The following is a 25,681-nucleotide window of genomic DNA, read 5'->3' on the forward strand; positions in this document are numbered from 1 at the left end:
AAATATTACTTTCAGTTTTCATAGTGAAACCCACCGCATGGCATATGTTTGAAAAGTCCCTAAACTTTTTTCTCACAAAGATATCTTTTACACAAAGCATTGTTGCTAATATTTCCCACAAAAACTGGAAGACCTCACTGCATGTGCTGTAGTGTGAGTTAAAAATTATTACATTCATTGTTGGCTTGTTCTGGATGGAAAATGTGGTATTTTATCATAGGCCAGCTGTACAGCGTTGAAGTAAAAGCTAGCTAATAACAAGAGAGGAATTTTACACAACTTGTTCTTCTTTTAAGGTTTAGTTTAAAGAGGAAGTCAAAATTGATACTATTAATCTGAAGTATTTTTGCAATATTTTATCGACAATAATTAAAATTCTTTTAATATCCTAGAGTTTAAGTAGTACATGAAATATTTTGTTAAAATCTTTGACTATACATGCTTCTTTGTGCAGTAATGAGAAATATAATTTACTGTTTCAATGTGGCAGTGTAGCGAAAGTACATGTAGTTGAACAAAGTGCATGTACAGTGAAATAAAGAGATAGAAGAGTGCTATATAGCAAACATTGTTCAAATGAGGCAACTGTTAGGAGTGAGTGGGTATACTAAATTGTGTTATTACTAAATCACAAATGTGAAATAATTTATTGTTGGCTTTTATTATCAACTTTGTTTGATGTTCAAAGTGAAGAATTACACTAAGTGTCTGAAAAATTTGCATGTCATATTAGCAGTTTTATCAAATATAACATTTCCACAAAGAATTAAGAGACTTCATAGCACCATTTTACATTACGAATGCATACTTATCATATAACTCTATTTCATTACAGTATGTATCACACAGTGCTACTAGAAATGCCAAAAAATTCCAGTTTTCTACAAGTAATTTGAGATATAGTGTGCTGGAGCATTGGTTGTACATTAAGGATATAGAGGAATTTATGCTAATGTGTCAGTGGGCCCTTTATTTATATTTCAACTACTCATTTCACTATAATAAAAAATAACAGAAATATTCTTGATCTTTTGTCGTTACACTTTTGAATTGGAAGAACAAATATGTAGGTGATAGATTATTATGAAGTGGCTAGTTGAGAGATAGTTCATGTTGTGTAAAACTGGTTTTGCAATGAAGCCACGTAATTATAGTAAGCATGAGAATCACATACAGCCATTTGGTAGTACAGAACACTTGTCCTAATAGTTTCTTATTCAATTCTGACTCAGATGTTCCTTGTAAGCCGTAGCAATATGTAGTTTTAAGTAATTTTTGGTATTCGTTATTGGATACAGTAACCAATACAATTATTTTTGATAAGTGTCTAATGAGTAACTTTTCTTGTATTGTATTGTTGAGCTATTGATTATTTTTCTTATGGATATTTTTTGTTTTGTAATAGTGTTATTGCACTGAATTGAAAATGTGCTTTGAAGTCAATGGAACAGATAAATAAGTGGAGCTGTGGGAAAAGAAAAAGATAAAAGTTAAATGAACAATTTTTAATACTTTTGTTTGCTTAAATGGCATATTTGACAATATAAAATGTTATTACCAAATTTATGAGTACTGTGTTCACCAAAATTGGGGATGTGAAAGGGAGCAGTCATAACCAAAAAATCTGTGTGTTTGATATAAATTCTTTGTAACTTAAAATTATATTTAGCAGCTTGGAACATCAGAATTAGTAGAGTTACAGTAGTATCAAATCAAATATCAACCACATATTGAAGAAAGTATGAAAATCATTAAATTCTATCATAGTATGCTGAAAAATCGTTTGATAATTGAGTAGGTAATTGTGCTAGATGCAAGTATGTGTTTTGCCTTCTGATGGTTATCATCATCCATAATTTTCATTCTCATGCATCTGTCACAATATTATCAGAAAATAGGTTTTTTATATTAACAAGACAGTCCAGTTGATTACATGCTATTTTTTATTGCTGAAATTGGAGGTACTTCTTGAACATTGTCAATCTTTGTTGTTGATTAAATTAATGGAAGCTATATATGTTCATTTCTTACTTAATTGTGATATTACTTTATCTATTAATACAAATAATATCAATGGTAGACTATTTTAGTTTATTTTGTTCATTGCATTTATTCTAGATGCATCCTCAGTATCAGTTATTCACCAAATTTTCATTTACATACAAAGAAATTAGAGCACATAATTTGTTAACCTGTTGAACAAACATGATACCATATCTTTGTCCTCCAAACCATGTTAGTAGATATTGCTTGCTTTCAAAGTAGACTGCAAAACTATTAGTAGACGAGAATCACATTATAGAAACCAGGAATCGTTGTGATTCCATCTTTAATATTCAAGTCTCTTTTCACTTTACTGAAATATATTACAGCAGTTAGTAACATACATCCTTTTGATTGGAATACCATGGTGTGTTACATCAATATTGCTGTTAGATGAAAACTGTTAGAAAGTCCTATTGAAAACAATGTTTACATATAACAATAAAATGCTCAGTATGTATACAAACTTATTGTAAAACAGCTTACTGTTTAAATCACTACCACAGTCCATTTCATACATGTCATACAAGGAAAACATAGTCGACTGCTTGGTTAGCAATCGTCAGACAGCTGAAAAGTATACCACATTGGTAGCATCCACTGTAAGCAGCTGTGGTGATTGAATATCCTAACAGTCGCCAATCTCCGACAGGGCTCTGCTGGGAGACGCCGAGATCATTGGACTCTGCGAGAAAGAAATATGTGAAAAAGTGAGAATTCCAACAGGTGGTCCTTCAATGGCGAATCATAAACAGTTTAACGGAAACTGTATTGTAGAAGAATGGTTCTCAATTTTACTGCATACCACACAATGTAATTCAGGAGCAGGTACCATTTAGATATACGTACACCACCAATTAGCAACAACAAACTGTGCAATGATTCAGCACTTGTAAACTAATGATAAGGTATTATACTATCTTATTTATTACCGTAGTCAATTGAAGTCAAGTGATTTCTAAGTGTAAATGTGAAGGTTTAGCCTAGCAGAAACTGTTGATATGTAGACAGCATCTAGTGGCACAGAGGAACTGTTAAGGGTATTAACATGAGATCTGAGGAAATAATGGGACATGGAGCAGAGTCATCACCTTGCCATTTTTGAGTAGTATGAGTTGTTAAGATGTAGGAGGAATGAGATTCAGTGAATATGGTGTACGTGATTAAATACTTCTTCTATGCATGAAAGGTGCCACTTTGAGTTGTGTGAGAAGAGATGTCATTCAGTGGTGGACTACTGGAAATAAAAGAATGGTTAATGTTGGTTAAAAATGACCGTGAAGCAATTCAGTGTGATGCAAATGCCTGGAAAATCACTCAAGGTAACATATGTAACAACATCAGGAAATACACTGGTGGCATTGCAGTGGGAGAGAAGAGAGGTATCTGAAGGTCTACATTGTGTCTAATGGAGAAAGTAGCAGTCACTTTTGAATTGTACTGCCATACACAATTACACAGTTCGCAGAAGGAAACTGATATATTGCAGTTGTAGATGCAGTAGAAAATATCTGAAGATAATTTATTACGAATAAACCAGTTACAAAATAGAAACAATCACTGTAAACAAGAATTTTCAACAAGTGAGCTATATAGAAGGATGAAAATTATGTTGTTTCACACTGCAGTGTTTACCTTCACATAAACATAGTGGAGAAATTGTACTTCAGGTGTTGACTAGGACAACTTGATCTCTTGTATGAAACGTCAAAGAAAGATTACAGTGTAATGCTGTGTTAATGGCAATGTTCTTAGAAGAAGAGCGAATATTTGGATAGGACAAGGACAGGGAAGGAACTCAAATATGTAATATTTTTAAAGGAGGCATTCAGTCACTTGACATTCATCAATTTATGAAAGGTCTTCGCCAAGAGAAACATATCATATACACCACTAACTAAATGGCAGCAAGTAATAGTGAAATGAACATTCTGCAATTTGTGTGAGTTACATTCATTGAAACATCTAAAAAATCTTCGATTGAAGTTTACAGTTTATAAATGAAAATTTACATAGTGAATGGTTAAATTAAAGGCCCATCATCATTAAATGAACGGCATTTGATGTGTTGCAAAAGTCTCTTGTCACTAAAGTCGACTGATAAAACAGTTAACTACATCAGCGTTCTTTATTCAAGTACTGGTGAGCTGCATCTGTCGAAAATACACTGCTGCATAGGTTCAAGAAGCAAACAAAAGTTAAATAGATAGAATAATTAATACTCTGTTTATGTTCAGACACTAAATAAATTGAGATAAGGCACAGTTGGGAATAAGAAGACTGATGCACTCCAGTGATTTTGATAAAATAATTCATAAATACAGAGAGAAGAAGCATGCACATATGATAAATTTTCAAACAGCCAACTCAAGTAACTTAAATAACAAATAGAAAAATAAATCAAATCTTAAGCATCTGCTACTGTGTCCAACATTTAGCTTCACACATTCTAAAAATCAGAAATTTTAATAGACAAAAATCATTGATGACCTTTATAAAGTCTCAGTTAATGTAAGCATTTTAAAATAAGACACAGAATTTAAAGAGTACTTTTATAAGTCTTTTTATATTTAACATGATCATTTTATAGAAAACTATGAGCAATGCAGTGAGTGACAGCACAAGTAAAGCGATACTGTAATCTGCATTGTGGTACAGGATGTCCAATGAGGAAAGTGCAGTCTTCCAGAGAAATACTAGTTCTGAATGAAAGCATTATTAAAACAATAGGGCTTTTGTTATTCTGAATATTATAGAAAGAAGAGTATATATATTTCTTCGGGGTAATGTTGTTACTGTTTGAAAATGCCTACTAGAAGTTTGATTATTAGTATCAGTTCGCATTGCAGAGCTCCTACATTAACTGCTAGTGTAGTAAGCTACAGATGTAAACCAAATTTTATATGACAAATACTGAGTAAAAAATAGGGATAGTATCGTACAGTATTACTCAGATTTTGGTTGAAACATTGTGCTATGAACATGTGAAAATCCTCATAATTAGTCTGTAATAAACCAGCAAAAAACCGTGTAGACTAGCCAGAGGCAGTTTTCAACCTCCTGGGAAGCTTTCATGGTCTATTAAACCGTGAACATGGATCATAAAAAAATATTTTGAACGCAGATGCTAATCATAGCTTCTGTTTATCTGATTAGGACACTTGGAAAGAAGAAGTGATGCTAAATCTTCCCTCATTTGTTTTAATGCACCACCAATGAGTATTCATTGTTTGACTTACTTTCTAAAGCAGCCCCTTTGCTGCAGTTGCTTGTTGCTCTACATTGGTCTTTAGCTGTTGGTAATTTTGTTTCATAGATTTTTGTTACTTCTTTACTATGATCGTAATTTGCGTTTTCATCTAAATCAGATCAGTAGGTAACAGCTCAACTTGCAATCCTCAACACTTGACAATCAAGATGTGATAAATCTGGTACTGAGATATGGTTAAATGACTCAAATTTTGGTGCGTAATTAGCCTCAGGTAAAATGACTATTGCATTACAAATAGTATCTCATTGATTATTATTGATACACTATCTATACAATACATAGCCTTATTAATACTAATGTCTGTGGCTCTGGCTATGAATTACTAAATCTTGAAAATGAAACATTTCATTAGTATCATCGAATGCTGAATTGCATTTCTGCAACGAAATTCTTTCTTTTGCAGAGGTACTTTTTGTATGTGGATATAAAAGTATAATGATTTTTAAGATACTGGGTGGCTATAATTACACTTTCCCTATTTAGCACAGAAACAAATTACTTTACCAGTACCAAACTTGGTAGCATTAATGTCCATAATATGGGAAGCATGATTTCCATGTGTCACAGCGCCACCATCCAGTTCCAACTATGGCCACCAGGTGCTGTGATCAGTCATCGTGATTCATAGTCTCAAACACCTGACCAGTTACAGTGCATTTGTTGACGTGTCAACATGAGCTTGGACAAAAGGAGCAGGGCATTATTGGTGGAGCTCTGTTATCCAAACAACAGTAATGCCGCACCTGCAATTCGAGAATATCGCCAGCTGAACGGATTACGGAAGCGTCCTCTTTCTCCACCTGCTGTGCTCACCATGACGAAGAAGATTGAATCAACTAGAGAACTGGGCGACGCTCCGTCAAGAGGCCGATGACTAGTTGCACCACAAGTGGTTGACGAAGTAGATGTTGCTATGGCAGATGACGCTACTCGCAATTCTCAATCGTCAGGCAGTGTGCGTGATGTATCACGACATTTGAACATCCCCTGGTTCATTATACGGAAGATGTGTCCACACACAATTGGCGAGTGTGGGGTCTTCACCTGCTGTCACTGTGCATGAAGTTCCTTTGTATGATGAACGTGTTACCCTATGGTTTGGCTTCACAGTTACATTCATCATTGGCCCTTTTTTTTTGGACAGTTTGGCGCTCAAAGACCAATGACATGCAGTGTGACTGGCCAGTGTTACTGCTATATGCTTCGCCAGCATGTCATATGCGCCCTACGGGAGAGAGACACATTGAACTCAACAGTTTTCATGAAAGATGGGGCCTCACCGCACATCACCCGTGAAGTTCACCAGCTTCTTCGAAACACATTTGGGAAAGATCGAATTATCAGCCGACCGTTACCAAATGCGTTGCCGGCTCAATCATCTGATCTCATTCCCTGTGATTTCTGGTTGGGGGGCTACCTGAAGGACAGAGTTAACCAGGGGAACATGTGCTGATCTGAAGCGCAAGCATATCAAGAGAGGTAGCCAGCACACCTACAGACATGCTTCGTTCTACTGTGCGGAATGCAACCCTGCGTATTCAGACTCTTCTGGACGCTGATGGGCACCATATTGAGTCTCTTTTGTAGGAGTAATGGTGCAGGTATGTAACGGTATGATGTACCATAGCAGCACATTAAAAGTGTTTCAACTGAAATGATTCCCCATTATTTCTTTTCCCCATGTCATTGACAGTAACGCTACCAACTTTGGTACTCACATAGCAAGTAGTTTTCGTGTTACAAACGTGTTAAATAGGGAAAGTTTAATTAATAACCATTCGGCACACTATGCCTTATAAGTTCAGGGTTTAAATATCTTCATAAAAATCCTGTACGACAAACATGAGGCCATGCATTTCTTGTGCTCGTGTTGAGAAACGCACGTCTTGTAGCAGCTGAATGCTTGTAACAGTGTGGTCGTTGTGCCTTTGCGCTGACAAAAGCCGCTATGAAGCCAGCAAGTAACTGAAAGCTGTAGTGGGTTTACCTGGACTTGCGGTGAGGTTTGTCAGAAGTGCTGGAGGCTCACAGACCTCACCTGGACAAGAAACACGAAACAGGCTTGAGGAAGAGTACAGATGGAGAACTGCAAACTGTTCGCATCACCATATTTGTCCTAAATTCATTCCTTTTGTGCACTGGTAGAAAATTGTGACTATTCTAGGTCTAGTTGGGAACATTTATATCTCATCACTTTTAACTCAAATGCCACAACGACAGCAGCATGTATTGAGGAGCTCCAGTATGGAAATGAAAACAATATATGATGACAGTTCGATATACATGGCGATTCAAGAAGATATGCAAATATTTTAATACGTTACCCTACAAGTAAAACTAAAGAAAAAAGTTCATATAAACACAGGTCCGCATATGTTTGGTTACGGAGTTACAGTTAATAAGATTTTGCCTGAAATTTAGCAGCTTCACTAATATGAAGCCATCGCAAAACTGTACGAGGCTAAAGTAAAGCAGAATTTCTATTTATTTTGTTGTTATTAGTCTGGTGAATCTAATAAAACATGTCCCAGACGTGTATCTGCAGTAATTTTCCAGAACATCCGGAGAAGCGAAGATTATTATACAAGTAAATCTGTTTACTTTCCATTAAGAACTTAGAAACGTTTATGTCATTGTTGGCAGCCGTTATTGATTTGTTTCAGTCGTTTCCTAACCTAGAAACGAGTTAGTTTTCTGTTTTGTTAAGTGAAATAACATAATAAAAACAGTGTATTTAAGTGAAACCACATAGTAACTGTTATAGCTTGTAGATTCTTCATGAAATTCGCAAATTTACGACAGACGAATACACCGATATGGTGTTTATTTATGGCAAATGTGATGGTAATACTACAGCTGCAGTTAATGAATATCACGTACGCTATCCAACTCAGAGGACTCCAAATGCATGAACAATTGTGAATGTATTGTGGAATGGTATGTACACTGTACAACATCCTTAACACTGAGCTTTGTTTTTTCCAGTTTTACATGAATTCACGTGTGCTATGGTATTAATAAATTATCTGACACATTCATACAGTTTCAGTTAACGTTATTACCATCATTTATCTTGAATTAAATTCTCTGCAACTTCTGTTGAAAACTTTGTGCAATTGTCTGGAATTAAAAAAAAAAAAAAAAAAAAAAACAAATAGGGCCACGTAGTCAATAAATTAAAAATTTTACGAAATTATTTCTTTTCGTCTCTGGATGTTTGGGAAACCTACTACAGATACTTCACCATATCAATAACAACAAAGTAAATGGAAATTGTGGTATACTTTAACCTCACACAGTTTAGCAATGGCTTCACGTTAGCAAAGTTGCTAAATTTCAGGCCAAATCTTTTATTAGCCGTAACTCCGTAACTAAACATTTGCGGACCCATATTTACATGCGCTTTTTTCTTTAGCTTTACTTGTAGAATAACATATTAAAATATTTGCATATCTTCGTAAATCACTCTGTATACTGCCCCCAATTTTCTTCACAGCATTTAATATGTATGGGAAGATGTCCTTCAAACATTCTTCTGCATGTGTGCAAAGTTTCGAACAAAACTGACATACGGCAGAGCCATAGTGACGTATCAAATTGGCATCTATGCAAGAGACACGTCACAAGCAATTGTTTCTTTCGAGTAATGGTTGCAACAGTGGAATAACATGAACGCGTTCGACACAGGTATTCTTCCACCTGCCTGGTTTGTGACTGGGCAAAAGCTGTTCGAGTGGTGGTTTCAACTACCAAGTGGCTGTTGCTACAATAGCTTCAACTGGCCAGAAAGATTTCTTCTGCTCCCTCCAAAGCAGTTCCTAACCTTGCTCCAAAGAGATAAGCCCACATATGCACATTGCGTTTTGTGTTCGATCTCACAGCCTTCTCGCTGAGGGAAATAAGTACTAAGTTCAAATAACATTCTGCAGAGAACATTGTGCATAACAATACAATCACTAGACACTCAATAACCATTCATATTATCGTCAAAATTATTACAATTAAGAAGTCAAGAATGATGAGAAGTTCCGAAAGCTGTGTAGCTGTAGGAAGGGATTTCATGTTTCATTTCATTGGTTTTATATAGCTGCTTCATACCACATCTTACAATATACCATCCTTGGTGTTATCTGGCCTGGCTCATTCAGCAATCATGTGCATTTTGACAGACTTCTTTTAGATGTATTCAGTTTCATTATGACAACCCATTAATGTGGTTTGACTCCTAACCTGGATAACTTCCCAAAAGCAGAGACTCCATATTTGCCCATCTCCACTACAGAAATATCACCACTATAAATCTGAAGACCCACCTGTATTGACGTGAATCCGGCACCTGCGAATAAAGCAGCTCCCTATAGCTACGCAGCTTTTGAAACATTTCATCATTCTTGACTTCTTAATTGTTTTACTTCTCATGTTGATTTGAATGGTTATTGACTGTTATGTTTTGTTATTGTTACTCACTAGTCCCAGCTAACCTTTTAAAGGGATGCCACATCTCAACCCTGTGAAAATTTAATACATCTTACTGTAAATTATATTCCCTTGAGTGATTTTTTTTGCAGAAATGTTTTGTATATATCAATCCTGGGGTATAAAAATCATCTGTTAACTTCTCTTTCAAAAAGAATAATTTTTTCCTCTACCATACAAGGATCGGATCACAGGAACCAATAACTGTGAGTCAAATTCTACTACACTCCTTGCTATGATTGACATGCACACATTAACATCGCTCTCTTTAGAGGGGAGGTGACAGGTAGAAATATGTTACACACATATTACTGAAATTAACCTGCATACAAGGCTCATAACCACTGGACACATTGCAACCACTCTCTGCCAACTAAACCAGCGATAAGTTTTCTTCAAATTAATCTCCAGTTTGTAGTGTTCTGGTATTTATTAAATTTAAGTAAATTAACAAAAATTGTCGTGCCAAAATAATGAAACAATTTTATCAAATCTGTCAGCATATGAATATAATTGCAGAATCTTAAAGAAAACAGGATCTTGATGAGGAAAGTGGTGTAGAAGTAATTTAGAACTTCTTCAATTAACTATTCGTATTACTGCTCCTCCAAGACATGCCGATCGTGAGTGGGAAGCAGAAAAGTTTGATTCAATTTCATTCATCATAATCGACGTCTTTGGAAAGTCTGCAACTCCTTTATTCATCATTGAAATAATGAAACTCTGCACCATGCTTAGCACTACGTATTTTGGGAATTTATTCTCACTGTCAAATGTAAATATTTATATATGTATTGTACGTGATATTTATAAGTGTGTTGTGCCCCTCTTGCACTTAACTGTAGTCTTTTTGATGTTATAAGATACACACACGCAAACCATCACTGTTTCTGAAATTTCACACTGTCTGTGTGTTTCTCTACATAACTGAGGAGGCACAGTATCCTATAACCTCAAAAAGACGACAGTAAAGTGCAAGAGGGACACATCACACATACAAACATCACATGCAGAACTTATGTATATATTTACCTTTGACAATGAGAATAAATTCTCGGAACGCGTTATGCTAAGCGGGAAAAAACACATGCTAAGTGCAGTGTTTCATTATTTAAATCAGAAACGAGAGCAAAGGTGTCAACCAGCGCTACAGGTGGCCAAACTGCGAAACACGCAGAATACCTGTTCAAGCACCACAAAGGTTTCTGACCGATGCAACTATCACTAAGCCGCGCCATGTGGAGTACAGACCGTTTGGAAAAGGTTGCAATCGTTCGTGATACTTTGGTTGCAGAAAAAGGAACAACGGTGAACATGTGTAAGTGTTTGTGTGCTGTGGATTGCCATCATGCCGTTTTTAGGAGTACTGTCGGGCGATGCGTAGAAAGATTTGAAGCGTCAGGTAGAGCACAAACTGATCATCCATGTTCGAACATCATGCGACAACAACTGCTCCCGACATGATGAATGGCACTATTGCCATTATTTGTGCTCCAGATGTGTTCAACGAATGCTCACAACTGACTAAAAGGTTACTCATCTGGAACGTTGGACCATTTTGAGGCCTGTGGAAAGGTCTTACTGTCACACATTGCTACAGATGATGAAACCAGTATGTGTAATTTTTGAGCTGGAAGCAACACGGCGGTCACTGGAGAGGCATCACCCGCTATCACCGAAAAAGGAGAAATTCACAGCAGCTACCTCTGCTGGAAAAGTCATGGTGACAGTTTTCTGAGATAGTGATTGCGTCATTCTCGTGGATGTGTTGAGAAATAGGCCAACCATCAATTCAGAGGCATATGTGAAGTCTCTGAACAAACTATTTGGTCTGACAAGAATCTAAAAGAAACCTTGCTCCAACTGGACAATGCGCACAAGTCTCAGAATTCAGGAACACATCGCAAAATTGTGTCGCATATCACAGCCTAACCTCCGACTATCATCCGTTTGGGCCAATTTGAAGACGATTAGACTTTAATTCATGCTATAAAAAATAATAATGAGCGTAAGAGAAGAGCTTGTTCTGTCGGGGAATACACGTTCTTAGACAATCCAGGTTTAAGGCCATAGGACACAGAGGAAATTACGTACAGAAATAGTACATGTAAAAAAATGTTGACTAATACGTCGTCAAATCCTAGCTCCTAAGTCTAAAAAAGTTTGGACAAAAAATTTGTGGTGCATTATTTACTAAACTATCTTCGTGCCTACACAGTCAGAGCTATTCTTAACCCTCACAGTACCATTGGCAAGGGGGGTACTTTATGCCCACTTTTTGAAAATATTGTAATTGCATAAACTTAACCAAAACAGTTAAGCCTTAATACCATAATCAATGCCACTTTTCCCAGTGAATGTCATATTCAATATTTTCAGGTTCGGGACTTGACTTGCACATCAGTCTTTCTCTAAAAATTTTCGTTTTTAAAAAGTTTTTGTGGTGTTAATGGAATACCCCCCACCGTCACCATTGCTGGTACACGTTAGTGAAAGTGTGGCGCCATTGCTAAGAGTGTGCTATAAGATACCACAGGTTCTGGACATTACTTATACACCAGTATATCAGTATCTCTTCAAAAAACATATTGTAAGTCATCAGTACTTAACGAGTATTTTTTTAATTTTTTAGGGTTGGCATGAAGTCAACCTTCCCCTCGTTGGACATGCCTGTTATGGAAAATGGGTTGTATTCCTAGAGTTAATGTATTCACGATGACAAGCCCCAAGCTCTGACATTGGGAAGGGCGATGCTGGTAGGTGCTTATTCTGGCTAGACACAGGAAACAAGAGACCAAGCAGCTACTGGGTAGCTAACTGGGCCTACTTTATGATTTCTGAGCTTGTTTTGGAGACACTTTTTCAATATCCAATCTCATCTTGCATCCTTGGAGGTTAACTAGTGACATCCGCATGTTGTTTGATGCACTGAGTCATCCAGTGGCTGCCTCTCCATTGTATCCTAACCTGTTTTGAAATCACTACCGGCTGCAGCTCGTGGTCTAGTGGCTTGCGTTGCTGCCTCTGTATCACGGGATCCCAGGTTCGATTTCCGGCCAGACTGGGGATTTCCTCTGCCTGGGGATTGGGTGTTTGTGTTGTCCTCATCATTTCATCATCATCATAATTCGTGACAGTGGCTACATTGGACTGTGTAAAAAAACTGACCTTTGTAAAAATTAGGACTCTGAATGGGGCTGATGACCATGCAGTTGAGCGCCCCACAAACCAAACATCATCATCATCATCATCAAATCGTTGGCCCTTACTCTGCTGAAATGTGATCCCCAACAATTTGTACCAGTCAGGAACATTGCCTTACAACCTACAGTTCCTAATAGCACACGAAAACGATATAAGGTAGGTGTACCAAATAAGTCCCAGTTTTAAACAAGATCCACTGCTCGTAATTTTCAAAGTAGTCTATGATCGAGGCCTGGAAGGAGGGAGCACTTCCTGAAACTTCTGGCAGTAAACACACTGACTCTGAACGTCCCTTCAGGGAGGTTGATATATGTCACTATTAAAACCCTGTACAAGAAAGTTGATAAGAGAGATGTCAATCACTACCGACCCGTTTCACTTCTGACATTATTTTCCAAAATTTTTGACAAGGTCATGTACTCTACAATAGGACCCCATCGAAGCAACAATAATATCATCAGTTTGGATTGCTGAAGGGTTGCTCAATTGAGTATGCCGTTACACATACACTCATCCAACTTTACAAGCAGTAAATAACAAAACTGGCCAACCTGCTATCTAAGTCATAGGACTGCGTAAGTCACAATGTTCCCCTGGATAAACAGATGTTTTATGGAACTGATAGTATAGCAGACCTTGACTATTGTATGAGGGTCAGTCAATAAGTAATGGCACACATTTTTTTTAAAGGCCATTAATATACATAGTCTAACGTCCTCGTTGGTGCTTCACGATTGTTGTTTGTTCTGTGCGCTGGCGAAGTTTCGAACCGTTCTGGCAGTTGCAGAGTCGCAGTAAAGCGTCAAAATGGCGTCTACATGCGACTCACATTACAAGCAGCGTACTGTTATTGAACTCCTGTATGAAGAAATAGAAACCGCGGTGGACATCCATAAACGTTTGTGTGCAGTGTATGGCGATGCTGCAGTTGATAGGAGTACAGTTTGGCGATGGGTAAAGAAAGTTACAGCCTGAGGAAATGCAGAAACAGAGCTCTACGATCAGCCACGCTCGGGACGTCCTGTCACAGCCACTGCTTCTGACCGGTGCGTCACAACTCGACAATTGGCCCTGCAGTTGTCGGTCAGCATTGGAAGTGCGTCTGCAATAATCGAGACTCTAGGATACTCATTCCACGAATGCTCACAGCGGACCACAAGATTCAAAGAAAGGCCATTCCATCTGAATTGTTGCAGTTTTCTGAGACCGATGGAGTGGCCTTTCTGTCACGGATCGTTATGGGGGACTCAAGCTGGATGCACCACTTTGCGCCGGAAACTAAAAGGCAGTCCTCAGAGTGGCATCATCCTCATTCACCACAAAAGAAGAAATTCAAGACAACCACCTATGGCAGAAAAGTCATGGTGACAGTCTACTGGGATTGTGATGGCGTCATTCACGTGGATGTGATGCCGAGAGGGTAAACCATCAATTCAGAGGCATACGTGAATACTCTGAATAAACTCCGACGTGTTCGATTGGAGAAGAACCCATCATATAGTCTGAGAAACCGAGAACACATCGCCAAATTGGGTTGGACAATATTGGTTCATCCATCCTACAGTCCAGACCTGGCACCCTTGGGCTTCCATCTCTTTGGACCACTTAAAGATTCTCTATGGGGAACCCACTTTGAAGATGCTACGCGCATAGGACAGGAGCTATTATCAGCAGAGAATACGTGATACTCCACAATGTGGAAGAGTCATCATCACACTGTCCAAAAAAATGTCTTCGAGTTAGATCAAACATCAAAACAATGCTGATTTGGTTTTTTGACACCCAGGGCGTAGTTCATTCACAGCTTGTTCCCCCAGGTCAGGCCGTCAAGTAAACCTTTTCTTTGGAAGTTTTAAGAAGATTGCGCAACAGCATTCATCAAAAAAATGTCTGTTTGTGGCAGACAGGAGGCTGGTTATTCCACGATGACATTGCACCTGCGCACACAACCATCTCTGTTAGACAGTTTTTGGCTAAAATTGACGCTGTTGAGCTGCGTCCAACATCTTACTCGCTTGATCTGACTATGTGCGATTTTTCTAATTTCCAGCCACATAAAAAGAGGTATGAAAGATCACCGGATTGACAACATTGAAGAAGTTAAGCAAAAAAGATGGCTACAAAAAAATTTTCAAACGGTGGAAGCACTGGCGCAAAATGTATTAGTTGTAATGGGAAGTATTTTGAAGGGGATAAAGTTGTTTGCCATAGAACGTGAGGGAGACTACATAGAAAAATAGGACATGGACAAGATATGTTGATGTATGTTGTCACCATATTCTGACTCTTAACAATAAATAAACAGGAGAGATTCTTCTGACTAGGGGAACATCACTTATGGCGGTCGATAAGGCTCAATCTCAGGTCCTCATGTAGTTAAACAACATTCTATCTAACACATAACAAGCAGAATTAGTTTTTTTCCAGATGACACGAGTGTTGTAATCAATCCAATCATATGTACAGCAACAGAAGCAACAGTAAATAATGTTATTAAAACATCACTGCCAAGTCACATTAATGTGAGTACCTGTCAAAGGCCTTAATTACCACCTTCTACAGTGGGGACCCAATCTTACATGTGGTAGACTGTCAGTAAGGTTCTGGAAGGTACTGACAGTGATGTGGAGTCGTGCCGGCTTCAGGGCTGTGGCCAGGTACGCTAGCATCCTCCGTTGAGGATCCGTGTTCTACATCTACATTCTACTACATCTACATTGATTCTCCGCAAGCCACCCAACGGTGTGTGGCGGAGGGCACTTTACGTGCCACTGTCATTACCTCCCTTTCCTGTTCCAGTCGCGTATGGTTCGCGGGAAGAACGACTGTCTGAAAGCCTCCGTGCGCGCTCTAATCTCTCTAATTTTACATTCGTGATCTCCTCGGGAGGTATAAGTAGGGGGAAGCAATATATTCGATACCTCATCCAGAAACGCGCCCTCTCGAAACCTGGAGAGCAAGCTACACCGCGATGCAGAGCGCCTCTCTTGCAGAGTCTGCCACTTGAGTTTATTAAACATCTCCGTAACGCTATCACGGTTACCAAATAACCCTGTGACGAAACGCGCCGCTCTTCTTTGGATCTTCTCTATCTCCTCCGTCAGACCGATCTGGTACGGATCCCACACTGATGAGCAATACTCAAGTATAGGTCGAACGAGTGTTTTGTAAGCCACCTCCTTTGTTGATGGACTACATTTTCTAAGCACTCTCTCAATGAATCTCAACCTGGTACCCGCCTTACCAACAATTAATTTTATATGATCATTCCACTTCAAATCGTTCCGCACGCATACTCTCAGATGTTTTACAGAAGTAACTGCTACCAATGTTTGTTCCGCTATCATATAATCATACAATAAAGGATCCTTCTTTCTATGCATTCGCAATACATTACATTTGTCTATGTTAAGGGTCAGTTGCCACTCCCTGCACCAAGTGCCTATCCGCTGCAGATCTTCCTGCATTTCGCTACAATTTTCTAATGATGCAACTTCTCTGTATACTACAGCATCATCCGCGAAAAGCCGCATGGAACTTCCGACACTATCTACTAAGTCATTTATATACTGTATATTGTGAAAAGCAATGGTCCCATAACACTCCCCTGTGGCACGCCAGAGGTTACTTTAACGTCTGTAGACGTCTCTCCATTGATAACAACATGCTGTGTTCTGTTTGCTAAAAACTCTTCAATCCAGCCACACAGCTGGTCTGATATTCCGCAGGCTCTTACTTTGTTTATCAGGCAACAGTGCGGAACTGTATCGAACGCCTTCCGGAAGTCAAGAAAAATAGCATCTACCTGGGAGCCTGTATCTAATACTTTCTGGGTCTCATGAACAAATAAGGCGAGTTGGGTCTCACACGATCGCTGTTTTCGGAATCCATGTTGATTCCTACATAGTAGATTCTGGGTTTCCAGAAATGACATGATACGCGAGCAAAAAACATGTTCTAAAATTCTACAAGAGACCGACGTAAGAGATATAGGTCTATAGTTTTGCGCATCTGCTCGACGACCCTTCTTGAAGACTGGGACTATCTGTGCTCTTTTCCAATCATTTGGAACCCTCCGTTCCTCTAGAGACTTGCGGTACACGGCTGTTAGAAGGGGGGCAAGTTCTTTCGCGTACTCTGTGTAGAATCGAATTGGTATCCCGTCAGGTCCAGTGGACTTTCCTCTATTGTGTGATTCCAGTTGCTTTTCTATTCCTTGGACACTTATTTCGATGTCAGCCATTTTTTCGTTTGTGCGAGGATTTAGAGAAGGAACTGCAGTGCGGTCTTCCTCTGTGAAACAGCTTTGGAAAAAGGTGTTTAGTATTTCAGCTTTACGCGTGTCATCCTCTGTTTCAATGCCATCATCACCCCGTAGTGTCTGGATATGCAGTTTTGAGCCACTTACTGATTTAACGTAAGACCAGAACTTCCTAGGATTTTCTGTCAAGTCGGTACATAGAATTTCACTTTCGAATTCAATGAACGCTTCACGCATAGCCCTCCTTACGCTAACTTTGACATCGTTTAGCTTCTGTTTGTCTGAGAGGTTTTGGCTGCGTTTAAACTTGGAATGGAGCTCTCTTTGCTTTCGCAGTAGTTTCCTAACTTTGTTGTTGTACCACGGTGGGTTTTTCCCGTCCCTCACAGTTTTACTCGGCACGTACCTGTCTAAAACGCATTTTACGATTGCCTTGAACTTTTTCCATAAACACTCAACATTGTCAGTGTCGGAACAGAAATTTTCGTTTTGATCTGTTAGGTAGTCTGAAATCTGCCTTCTATTACTCTTGCTAAACAGATAAACCTTCTTCCCTTTTTTTATATTCCTATTAACTTCCATATTCAGGGATGCTGCAACGGCCTTATGATCACTGATTCCCTGTTCTGTACATACAGAGTCGAAAAGTTCGGGTCTGTTTGTTATCAGTAGGTCCAAGATGTTATCTCCACGAGTCGGTTCTCTGTTTAATTGCTCGAGGTAATTTTCGGATAGTGCACTCAGTATAATGTCACTCGATGCTCTGTCCCTACCACCCGTCCTAAACATCTGAGTGTCCCAGTCTATATCTGGTAAATTGAAATCTCCACCTAAGAGAAAATTTATGTGAAATGTATTCCAAATTTTCTCTCAGTTGTTCTGCCACTAATGCTGCTGAGTCGGGAGGTCGGTAAAAGGAGCCAATTATTAACCTAGTTCGGTTGTTTAGTGTAACCTCCACCCATAATAATTCACAGGAACTATCCACTTCTACTTCACTACAGGGTAAACTACTACTAACAGCGACGAACACTCCACCACCGGTTGCATGCAATCTATCCTTTCTAAACACCGTCTGTACCTTTGTAAAAATTTCGGCAGAATTTATCTCTGGCTTAAGCCAGCTTTCTGTACCTATAACGATTTCAGCTTCGGTGCTTTCTATCAGCGCTTGAAGTTCCGGTACTTTACCAACGCAGCTTCGACAGTTGACAATTACAATACCGATTGCTGCTTGGCCCCGCATGTCCTGACTTTGCCCCGCACCCGTTGAGGCTGTTGCCCTTTCTGTACTTGCCCAAGGCCATCTAACCTAAAAAACCGCCCTGCCCACGCCACACAACCCCTGCTACCCGTGTAGCCGCATGTTGCGTGTAGTGGACTCCTGACCTATCCAGCGGAACCCGAAACCCCACCACCCTATGGCGCAAGTCGAGGAATCTGCAGCCCACACGGTCGCAGAACCGTCTTAGCCTCTGATTCAGACCCTCCACTCGGCTCTGTACCAAAGGTCCGCAGTCAGTCCTGTCGACGATGCTGCAGATGGTGAGCTCTGCTTTCATCCCGCTAGCGAGACTGGCAGTCTTCACCAAATCAGATAGCCGCCGGAAGCCAGAGAGGATTTCCTCCGATCCATAGCGACACACATCATTGGTGCCGACATGAGCGACCACCTGCAGATGGGTTCACCCTGTACCCTTCATGGCATCCGGAAGGACCCTTTCCACATCTGGAATGACTCCCCCTGGTATGCACACGGAGTGCACATTGGTTTTCTTCCCCTCTCTTGCTGCCATTTCCCTAAGGGGCCCCATTACGCGCCTGACGTTGGAGCTCCCAACTACCAGTAAGCCCACCCTCTGCAACTGCCCGGATCTTGCAGACTGAGGGGCAACCTCTGGAACGGGACAAGCAGCCATGTCAGGCCGAAGATCAGTATCAGCCTGAGACAGAGCCTGAAACCGGTTCGTCAGACAAACTGGAGAGGCTTTCCGTTCAGCCCTCCGGAATGTCTTTCGCCCCCTGCCACACCTTGAAACGACCTCCCACTCTACCACAGGTGAGGGATCAGCCTCAATGCGGGCAGTATCCCGGGCAACCACAGTCGTAGTCCGATCAGGGGATGCGTGGGACGAGCTGGCCGTCGCCGACAAACCCCCATCCGGACCCCCACAGTGATGCCCATTGGCAACAGCCTCAAGCTGTGTGACCGAAGCCAACACTGCCTGAAGCTGGGAGCGAAGGGATGCCAACTCAGCCTGCATCGAACACAGCAGTTGCAGTCCCTATCCATGCTAAAAACTGTTTTGCAAAGAACGTCTGAACTAATCTACAGAGAGCGCAAACAAATAGACAAAATTTAAACGGTTATTAAAATACAAGATTGCCTAGTAAATGCAGTAATGCTGCTAATTGCGCACTGCTGACACTGCTCGGCGGCGGAAGGAGACTAAGCGAAATTACACTATTCAGGTATTAAAACGCGATGCTACACTCAAATACTATAATACGCCCGAAATTTATGAATTAAACAATGCAAGTACCAAAAAAACGCAAAGAAATTAAGAATTAAACTATGTAACAGCCCATTCGAGGTGGTTGTACATATTCTCGATTGGGTTTAATGTGTAGTCTGGTGGGCAGGGGAGAACGATAAACTCATTCTGGTTCTCTTTGAACCACGCATGTACACTGCAAGCTGTGTGACACGTTGCATTGTCCTGCTGGTAGATGCCATTGTGTCAAACTGTACCTAGGTTTGGACACGGTAAGCAAGGATGAATGCATGCTTGTGTTGATCCACTGTGCCTCCACCCAGAAAACGTCATGGAAATATTTTCTAGACCATAATGCTCCCTCCTGGTTGGAGTGTGTTTGAGACGTTTCAGACGCTGCAGATAGAATGTTGTTTAACTACATGAGGACCTGAGATCGAGCCTTATGGACCGCCATAAGTGATGTTCCCCTAGTCGGAAGAATCTCTCCTGTTTATTTATTGTTAAGAGTCAGAATTTGTTGACAACATACATCAACATATCTTGTCCATGTCCTATTTTTCTATGTAGTCTCCCTCACGTTCTATGGCAATGTGTCCAATGGAGCATAAAACGCGATGCATCTGAAAAGGCCACCTGTCACCACTCCGTGGATGTCCAGTTAAGATATAGGAGTGCAAATTCCAGAGGTATGGACGTTGACAGAACACGATAAAAATGCACTAAGAAGCACTGGGGGGAAAATACTACGCAAAATCTATGGACTAATAAGGGAGGAAGAAGGCTGGAGAATACGCTACAATGCCGAATTACAAGAGTTAATACAAGGCAGGGACATAGTAAAATTTGTGAAATGACAGCGAATACGATGGCTAGGACACTAGGAGAGAATGGCAGAGGATAGAATTCCAAAGAAAATGATGAAAGGTATGATCCATTAAGTTAGGCGAAAAGGGAGACCTAGAAGAAGATGGAGTCCAGGGGTGGAAAAGAGCAGCAAATAACCGATAAGTGTAGTGGAAGATTGTTGAAGAAGCCAAGGCTCACCAAGGGCTGTAGCGCTACTGAAGAAGAAGAAGTGCAAATTCCAGCCTTTGTTGCCGATGCATAGCAGTCAGCATTAGTGCATAAGCATTAGCTGAACAGTTATTGAAGAGACACTGTTGCTAGCTCCTCAGTTCATCTGGGTGGTCAGTTGCTCAACAGTTGCTCGCATATTCGCCAGTACACATTTCCACAGCAGTCGTTTACCCCTGTTTTCTATGGCCTGTGTTTCACCACAGTGGCCTTGCGCCAGGTTTGGACAGCACCATTTTGCCATGCACAGTGTACCTTAGCCACTTCGAACAGTTTACAGACTTAGTCGTTTCAGAAATGATTCCACCCTTGACCCGAAAGCGAATGGTCCTGGCCTAGCCACACGGAGTGGCCGCGTGGTTTGTGCTACCATGTCACTGGTCGCACGGCCTCTCCTGCCGGAGGTTCAAGTCCTCCCTCAGGCATGGGCGCGTCTGTTGTTCTTAACATAAGTTAGCTTAAGTTAGTTTAAGTAGTGTGTAAGTCTAGGGACCGATGACCTCGGCAGTTTGTTCCCTTAGCAATTCACACACATCTGAACATCTGATCCTGGTCTTTTGGACATCAAGTAAGTTACTCCATTATCGTATCACGACAAAGACTGTTTTCTGTGTACACCCAACATCCATTACCAGTGGGTACCCCACCCCCCTGAAAAAAAACAGAATAACATCGCCATGGGCGGAGCGTGTGTAGTACGCATTTCTGCCGCTAGGCGCGTGTAGCGCAACTCACTGCCAGTTCAGTGCTGTTCTGTTCATCTGCAGTGATTGTTTTTGCTAGAGCTGTTTTATTCTTGTTTCGTTTTTTATAATGGCAAGTGTAAGTGAACAATATGCAGCTGTGAAATTTTTTTCTACTCGCCAAAAATGGTGCTGAAACTGTTTTAATGTTGAGAACAGCATACCAAGGTGACGATATGGGAAAACTCAAGCGTACGAGCGGTTTGCTTAATTTGAAAATGACGACGTGTCGATTGATGACAAACCTCGTTCTGCACGTCCATCAACTCCCCGAATCGATGAAAATATTTAAAAAATCGAGAGCTTGTGCTGACAGACCACCAAAAGACAAATTATCAACGGTCAGAGATTAGTGCGTTATCTTGGAGCTTGGTTCAGCGAATTTTAACGGAAGATTTGGGAACGAAAAGGATTGCTGTCAGGTGCGTCCCTCTGGTTCTGACTGACAATCGAAACGACCATCGAGTTGAAACATGTCGTGCTTTGAAACAACAGCCTGAAACGAACCCAGATTTTCTGTCAAAGGTCATTGCTGGTGATAAGCCGTGGTCCTGTGGTTAAGACCCAGAAACAAGACAACAGTCAAGCCAGTGGAAGAGTCATCGTCACACTGTCCAAAAAATTGTCTTCAAGTCAAATCAAACATCAAAACAATGCTGATTTGCTTGTTTGACACCCAGGGCGTAGTTTCTTCACAGCTTGTTCCCCCAGGTCAGACCGTCAATCAGACCTTTTATGTTATTTGGAAGTTTTAAGAAGATTGCACAACAGTGTTCATAAAAAAAAGAGTCGTTTTGTGGCAGACAGAAGACTGGATCTTCCACCACGACAATGCACACTGCACACACAACCATCTCTGTTAGACAGTTATTGGCTAAAAATGGTACTGTTGAGCTGCCTCCCACATCTTACTCGCTTGATCTGACTATGTGCGACTTTTCTAATTACCAGCTACATAAAAAGGGGCATGAAAGGACACCGAATCGACAACACTGAAGAAGTTAAGCAAAAATCGAGGGAGGACCTGTCAGAAATTTTTAAAGATGGCTACAGAAAAGATTTCAAACGGTGGAAGTACGGGCGGGGAAAATGTGTTACTTGCAATGGAAGGTATTTTGAAGGGGATAAAGTTTTTTTGTAAACAATTTAAAATACAGAGCTTTTAAAAATTTCTGTTTTTTTCTTTGGGTACCCTTCGTATGTACCCTCTACTGCTAGTTCTGCCATCTGCCATCTGTGAGTAGTTGGCATCCAACAGAGGCGGCGTTCACATTAATGTGACTCCACAGTGTATTATTGAGTGGTTTTTTGTGAATGGTCTCACTCTCCATTTAGAAAAGATACAACAGATTCAGTTTTGCGTACCTATGGGTACTACACCAAAGATAAGTGTAACACACTTTGAGGAAATGATACCTGGGTGGGTGGGGGGGGGGGAGGGGAGAAACATCAAAATTTTAAGGTACCCATATTGATGAAAATTTAAACTGGAAAAAAACCCATTTTGGAACTCTTAAAACAACTTAGTTCATCAACATTTCTATGAAGAATCATTGTAAATCTTGGGGAAAGGCAAATGAGTATGCTGGCATATTTTGATTCAGTAACGTGATATGGAATAATATTCTGGGGTACCTCACATTTAAACGTGCTGTAAGAATAATATGTGGAGCTCTTCCACGATGGTCTTATAGACAACGGTTTAGAGAGTTGGACACTTTGATTACTGCATCACAGTATATTTATTCCCTTGTGAATTTTGTTGTAATTAATCCACTGTAGTTCAGAAGGAGCTAAGGTGTACATAATTTGCAATACCAGAAAGAAAAATAACGTACGTTATTCGATATTATAATTGTTTTTATCACAGAAAGGTGTCCGAAATGCTGGCACCAAATTTTTTGATCACTTACACAGTGACATAAAATGTCTACCAACGGCAAAGAGAAACTTTAAAACAAACTGACAAAGTTTCTCCTTGACAACTCCTTCTACTATATAGAAGAATTTTTAGTTTTGTAACGGTGGTGGATCCGAATTATTAACTCCCAACTCTAGCAAAGAAATGTAGATGATTTCCATATAGCCAAATATAAATATGAATGTGTAATTGTTATTACTTGCGCAAATGACATGAAACTAACATTTGACGGCGCCGATAACGTATTTCAGTTGCGTCTCTTTCACATACATTTTGTGTTGATACTATTGACTGCTTCCTTTGACGTGCTTCAGAGAGTGTGACTTCAAATATGCTAGACAATTTTTAAGTTATGGACAGTGTATCTATACACTACTGGCCGTTAAAATTGCTACACCAAGAAGAAATGCAGATGATAAACGGGTATTCATTGACAAATATATTATACTAGAACTGACATGTGATTACATTTTCACGCAATTTTGGTGCATAAATCCTGAGAAATCAGTACGCAGACCAACAACCTCTAGCCATAATAACGCCCTTGATACGTCTGGTCATTGACTCAAACAGAGCTTGGATGGCGTGTACATGTACAGTTGCCCATGCAGCTTGAACACGATACCACAGTTCATCAAGAGTAGTGACTGGCGTATTGTGACGAGGCAGTAGCTCGGCCACCATTGACCAGACGTTTCCAGTTGGTGAGAGATCTGGAGAATGTGCTGGCCAGGGCAGCAGTCGAACATTTTCTGTATCCAGAAACGCCCGTACAGGACCTGCAACATGCAGTCGTGCATTATCCTGCTGAAATGTAGGGTTTCGCAGGGGTCGAATGAAGGGTAGAGCCACGGGTCGTAACACATCTGAAATGTAACGTCCACTGGTCAAAGTGCCGTCAATGCGAATAAGAGGTGACCGAAACGTTTAACCAATGGCACCCCATACCATTACGTCGGGTGATACGTCAGTATGGAGATGACGAATACACGTTTCCAATATGCGTTCACCGCGACGTCGCCAAACACGGATGCGACCATCATGATGCTGTAAACAGAACCTGGATTCGTCCGAAAAAATGACGTTTTGCATTCGTGCACCCAGGTTCTTTGTTGAATACACCATCGCAGGCGCTCCGGTCTGTGATGCAGCGTCAAGGGTAACCGCAGCCACGGTCTCCGAGCTGATAGTCCATGCTACTGCAAACGTCGTCGAAATGTTCGTGCAGATGGTTGTTGTCTTGCAAACATCCCCATCTGTTGTCTCAGGGATCGAGATGTGGCTGCACGATCCATTACAGCCGTGTGGATAAGATGCCTGTTGGTTGGTTTTGGGGGAAGAGACCAAACAGCGAGGTCATCGGTCTCATCGGATTAGGGAAGGACAGGGAAGGAAGTCGGCCGTGCCCTTTCAGAGGAACCATCCCGACATGTGCCTGGAGCGATTTAGGGAAATCACGGAAAACCTAAATCAGGATGGCCGGACGCGGGATTGAACCGTCGTCCTCCCGAATGCGAGTCCAGTGTGCTAACCACTGCGCCACATTGCTCGGTAAGATGCCTGTCATCTCGAATGCTAGTGATACGAGGCCGTTGGGATGCAGCACGGCGTTCCGTATTACCCTCCTGAACCCACCAATTCCATATTCTGCTAACAGTCACTGGATCTCGACCAACGCGAGCAGCAATGTCGCGATACGATAAACCGCAATCACGATAGGCTACAATCCGACCTTTATCAAAGTCGGAAACGTGACGGTACGCATTTCTCCTCCTTACACGAGGCATCACAACAACGTTTCACCAGGCAACGCCGGTCAACTACTGTTTATGTATGAGAAATCGGTTGGAAACTTTCCTCATGTCAGCACGTTTGAGGTGTCGCCACCGGCGCCAACCTTGTGTGAATGCTCTGAAAAGCTAATCATTTGCATATCACAGCATCTTCTTCCTGTCGGTTAAATTTCGCGTCTGTAGCGCGTCATCTTCGTGGTGTAGCAATTTTAATGGCCAGTAGTGTATATGCCTGGGAAGCTTGTTTTTTCATCGTTATAGCTACATTAACATATTTGGAAATTATTAGTGGTATTGAAGTTATTGACAATGAAGTAGGAGGCTCCTAGTAAGGCCTGAGGGGACATTGTCATGCCATGCCACAAACTCGCCGCCGGCCGGAGTGGCCGTGCGGCTC

At 40.7% G+C, this 25,681-nt stretch overlaps 1 protein-coding gene across 1 annotated transcript in view; it reads right to left on the reverse strand.

Moving 5' to 3' along the window:
* Nucleotides 1–1,489: 1,489 nt before the first annotated feature.
* Nucleotides 1,490–25,681, reverse strand: part of LOC124719124 (nascent polypeptide-associated complex subunit alpha, muscle-specific form-like) — a 219,435-nt gene continuing 195,243 nt past the window's right edge. Inside the window, exon 8 of the mRNA XM_047244819.1 lies at nucleotides 1,490–2,728. Within this exon, the coding sequence (XP_047100775.1) occupies nucleotides 2,672–2,728 (57 nt within the window). The 3' untranslated portion in view covers nucleotides 1,490–2,671. The remainder of the gene's footprint in view (nucleotides 2,729–25,681) is intronic.

Source organism: Schistocerca piceifrons, chromosome 10 (genome assembly GCF_021461385.2).
Source record: "Schistocerca piceifrons isolate TAMUIC-IGC-003096 chromosome 10, iqSchPice1.1, whole genome shotgun sequence".
Classification (NCBI taxonomy): domain Eukaryota; kingdom Metazoa; phylum Arthropoda; class Insecta; order Orthoptera; family Acrididae; genus Schistocerca; species Schistocerca piceifrons.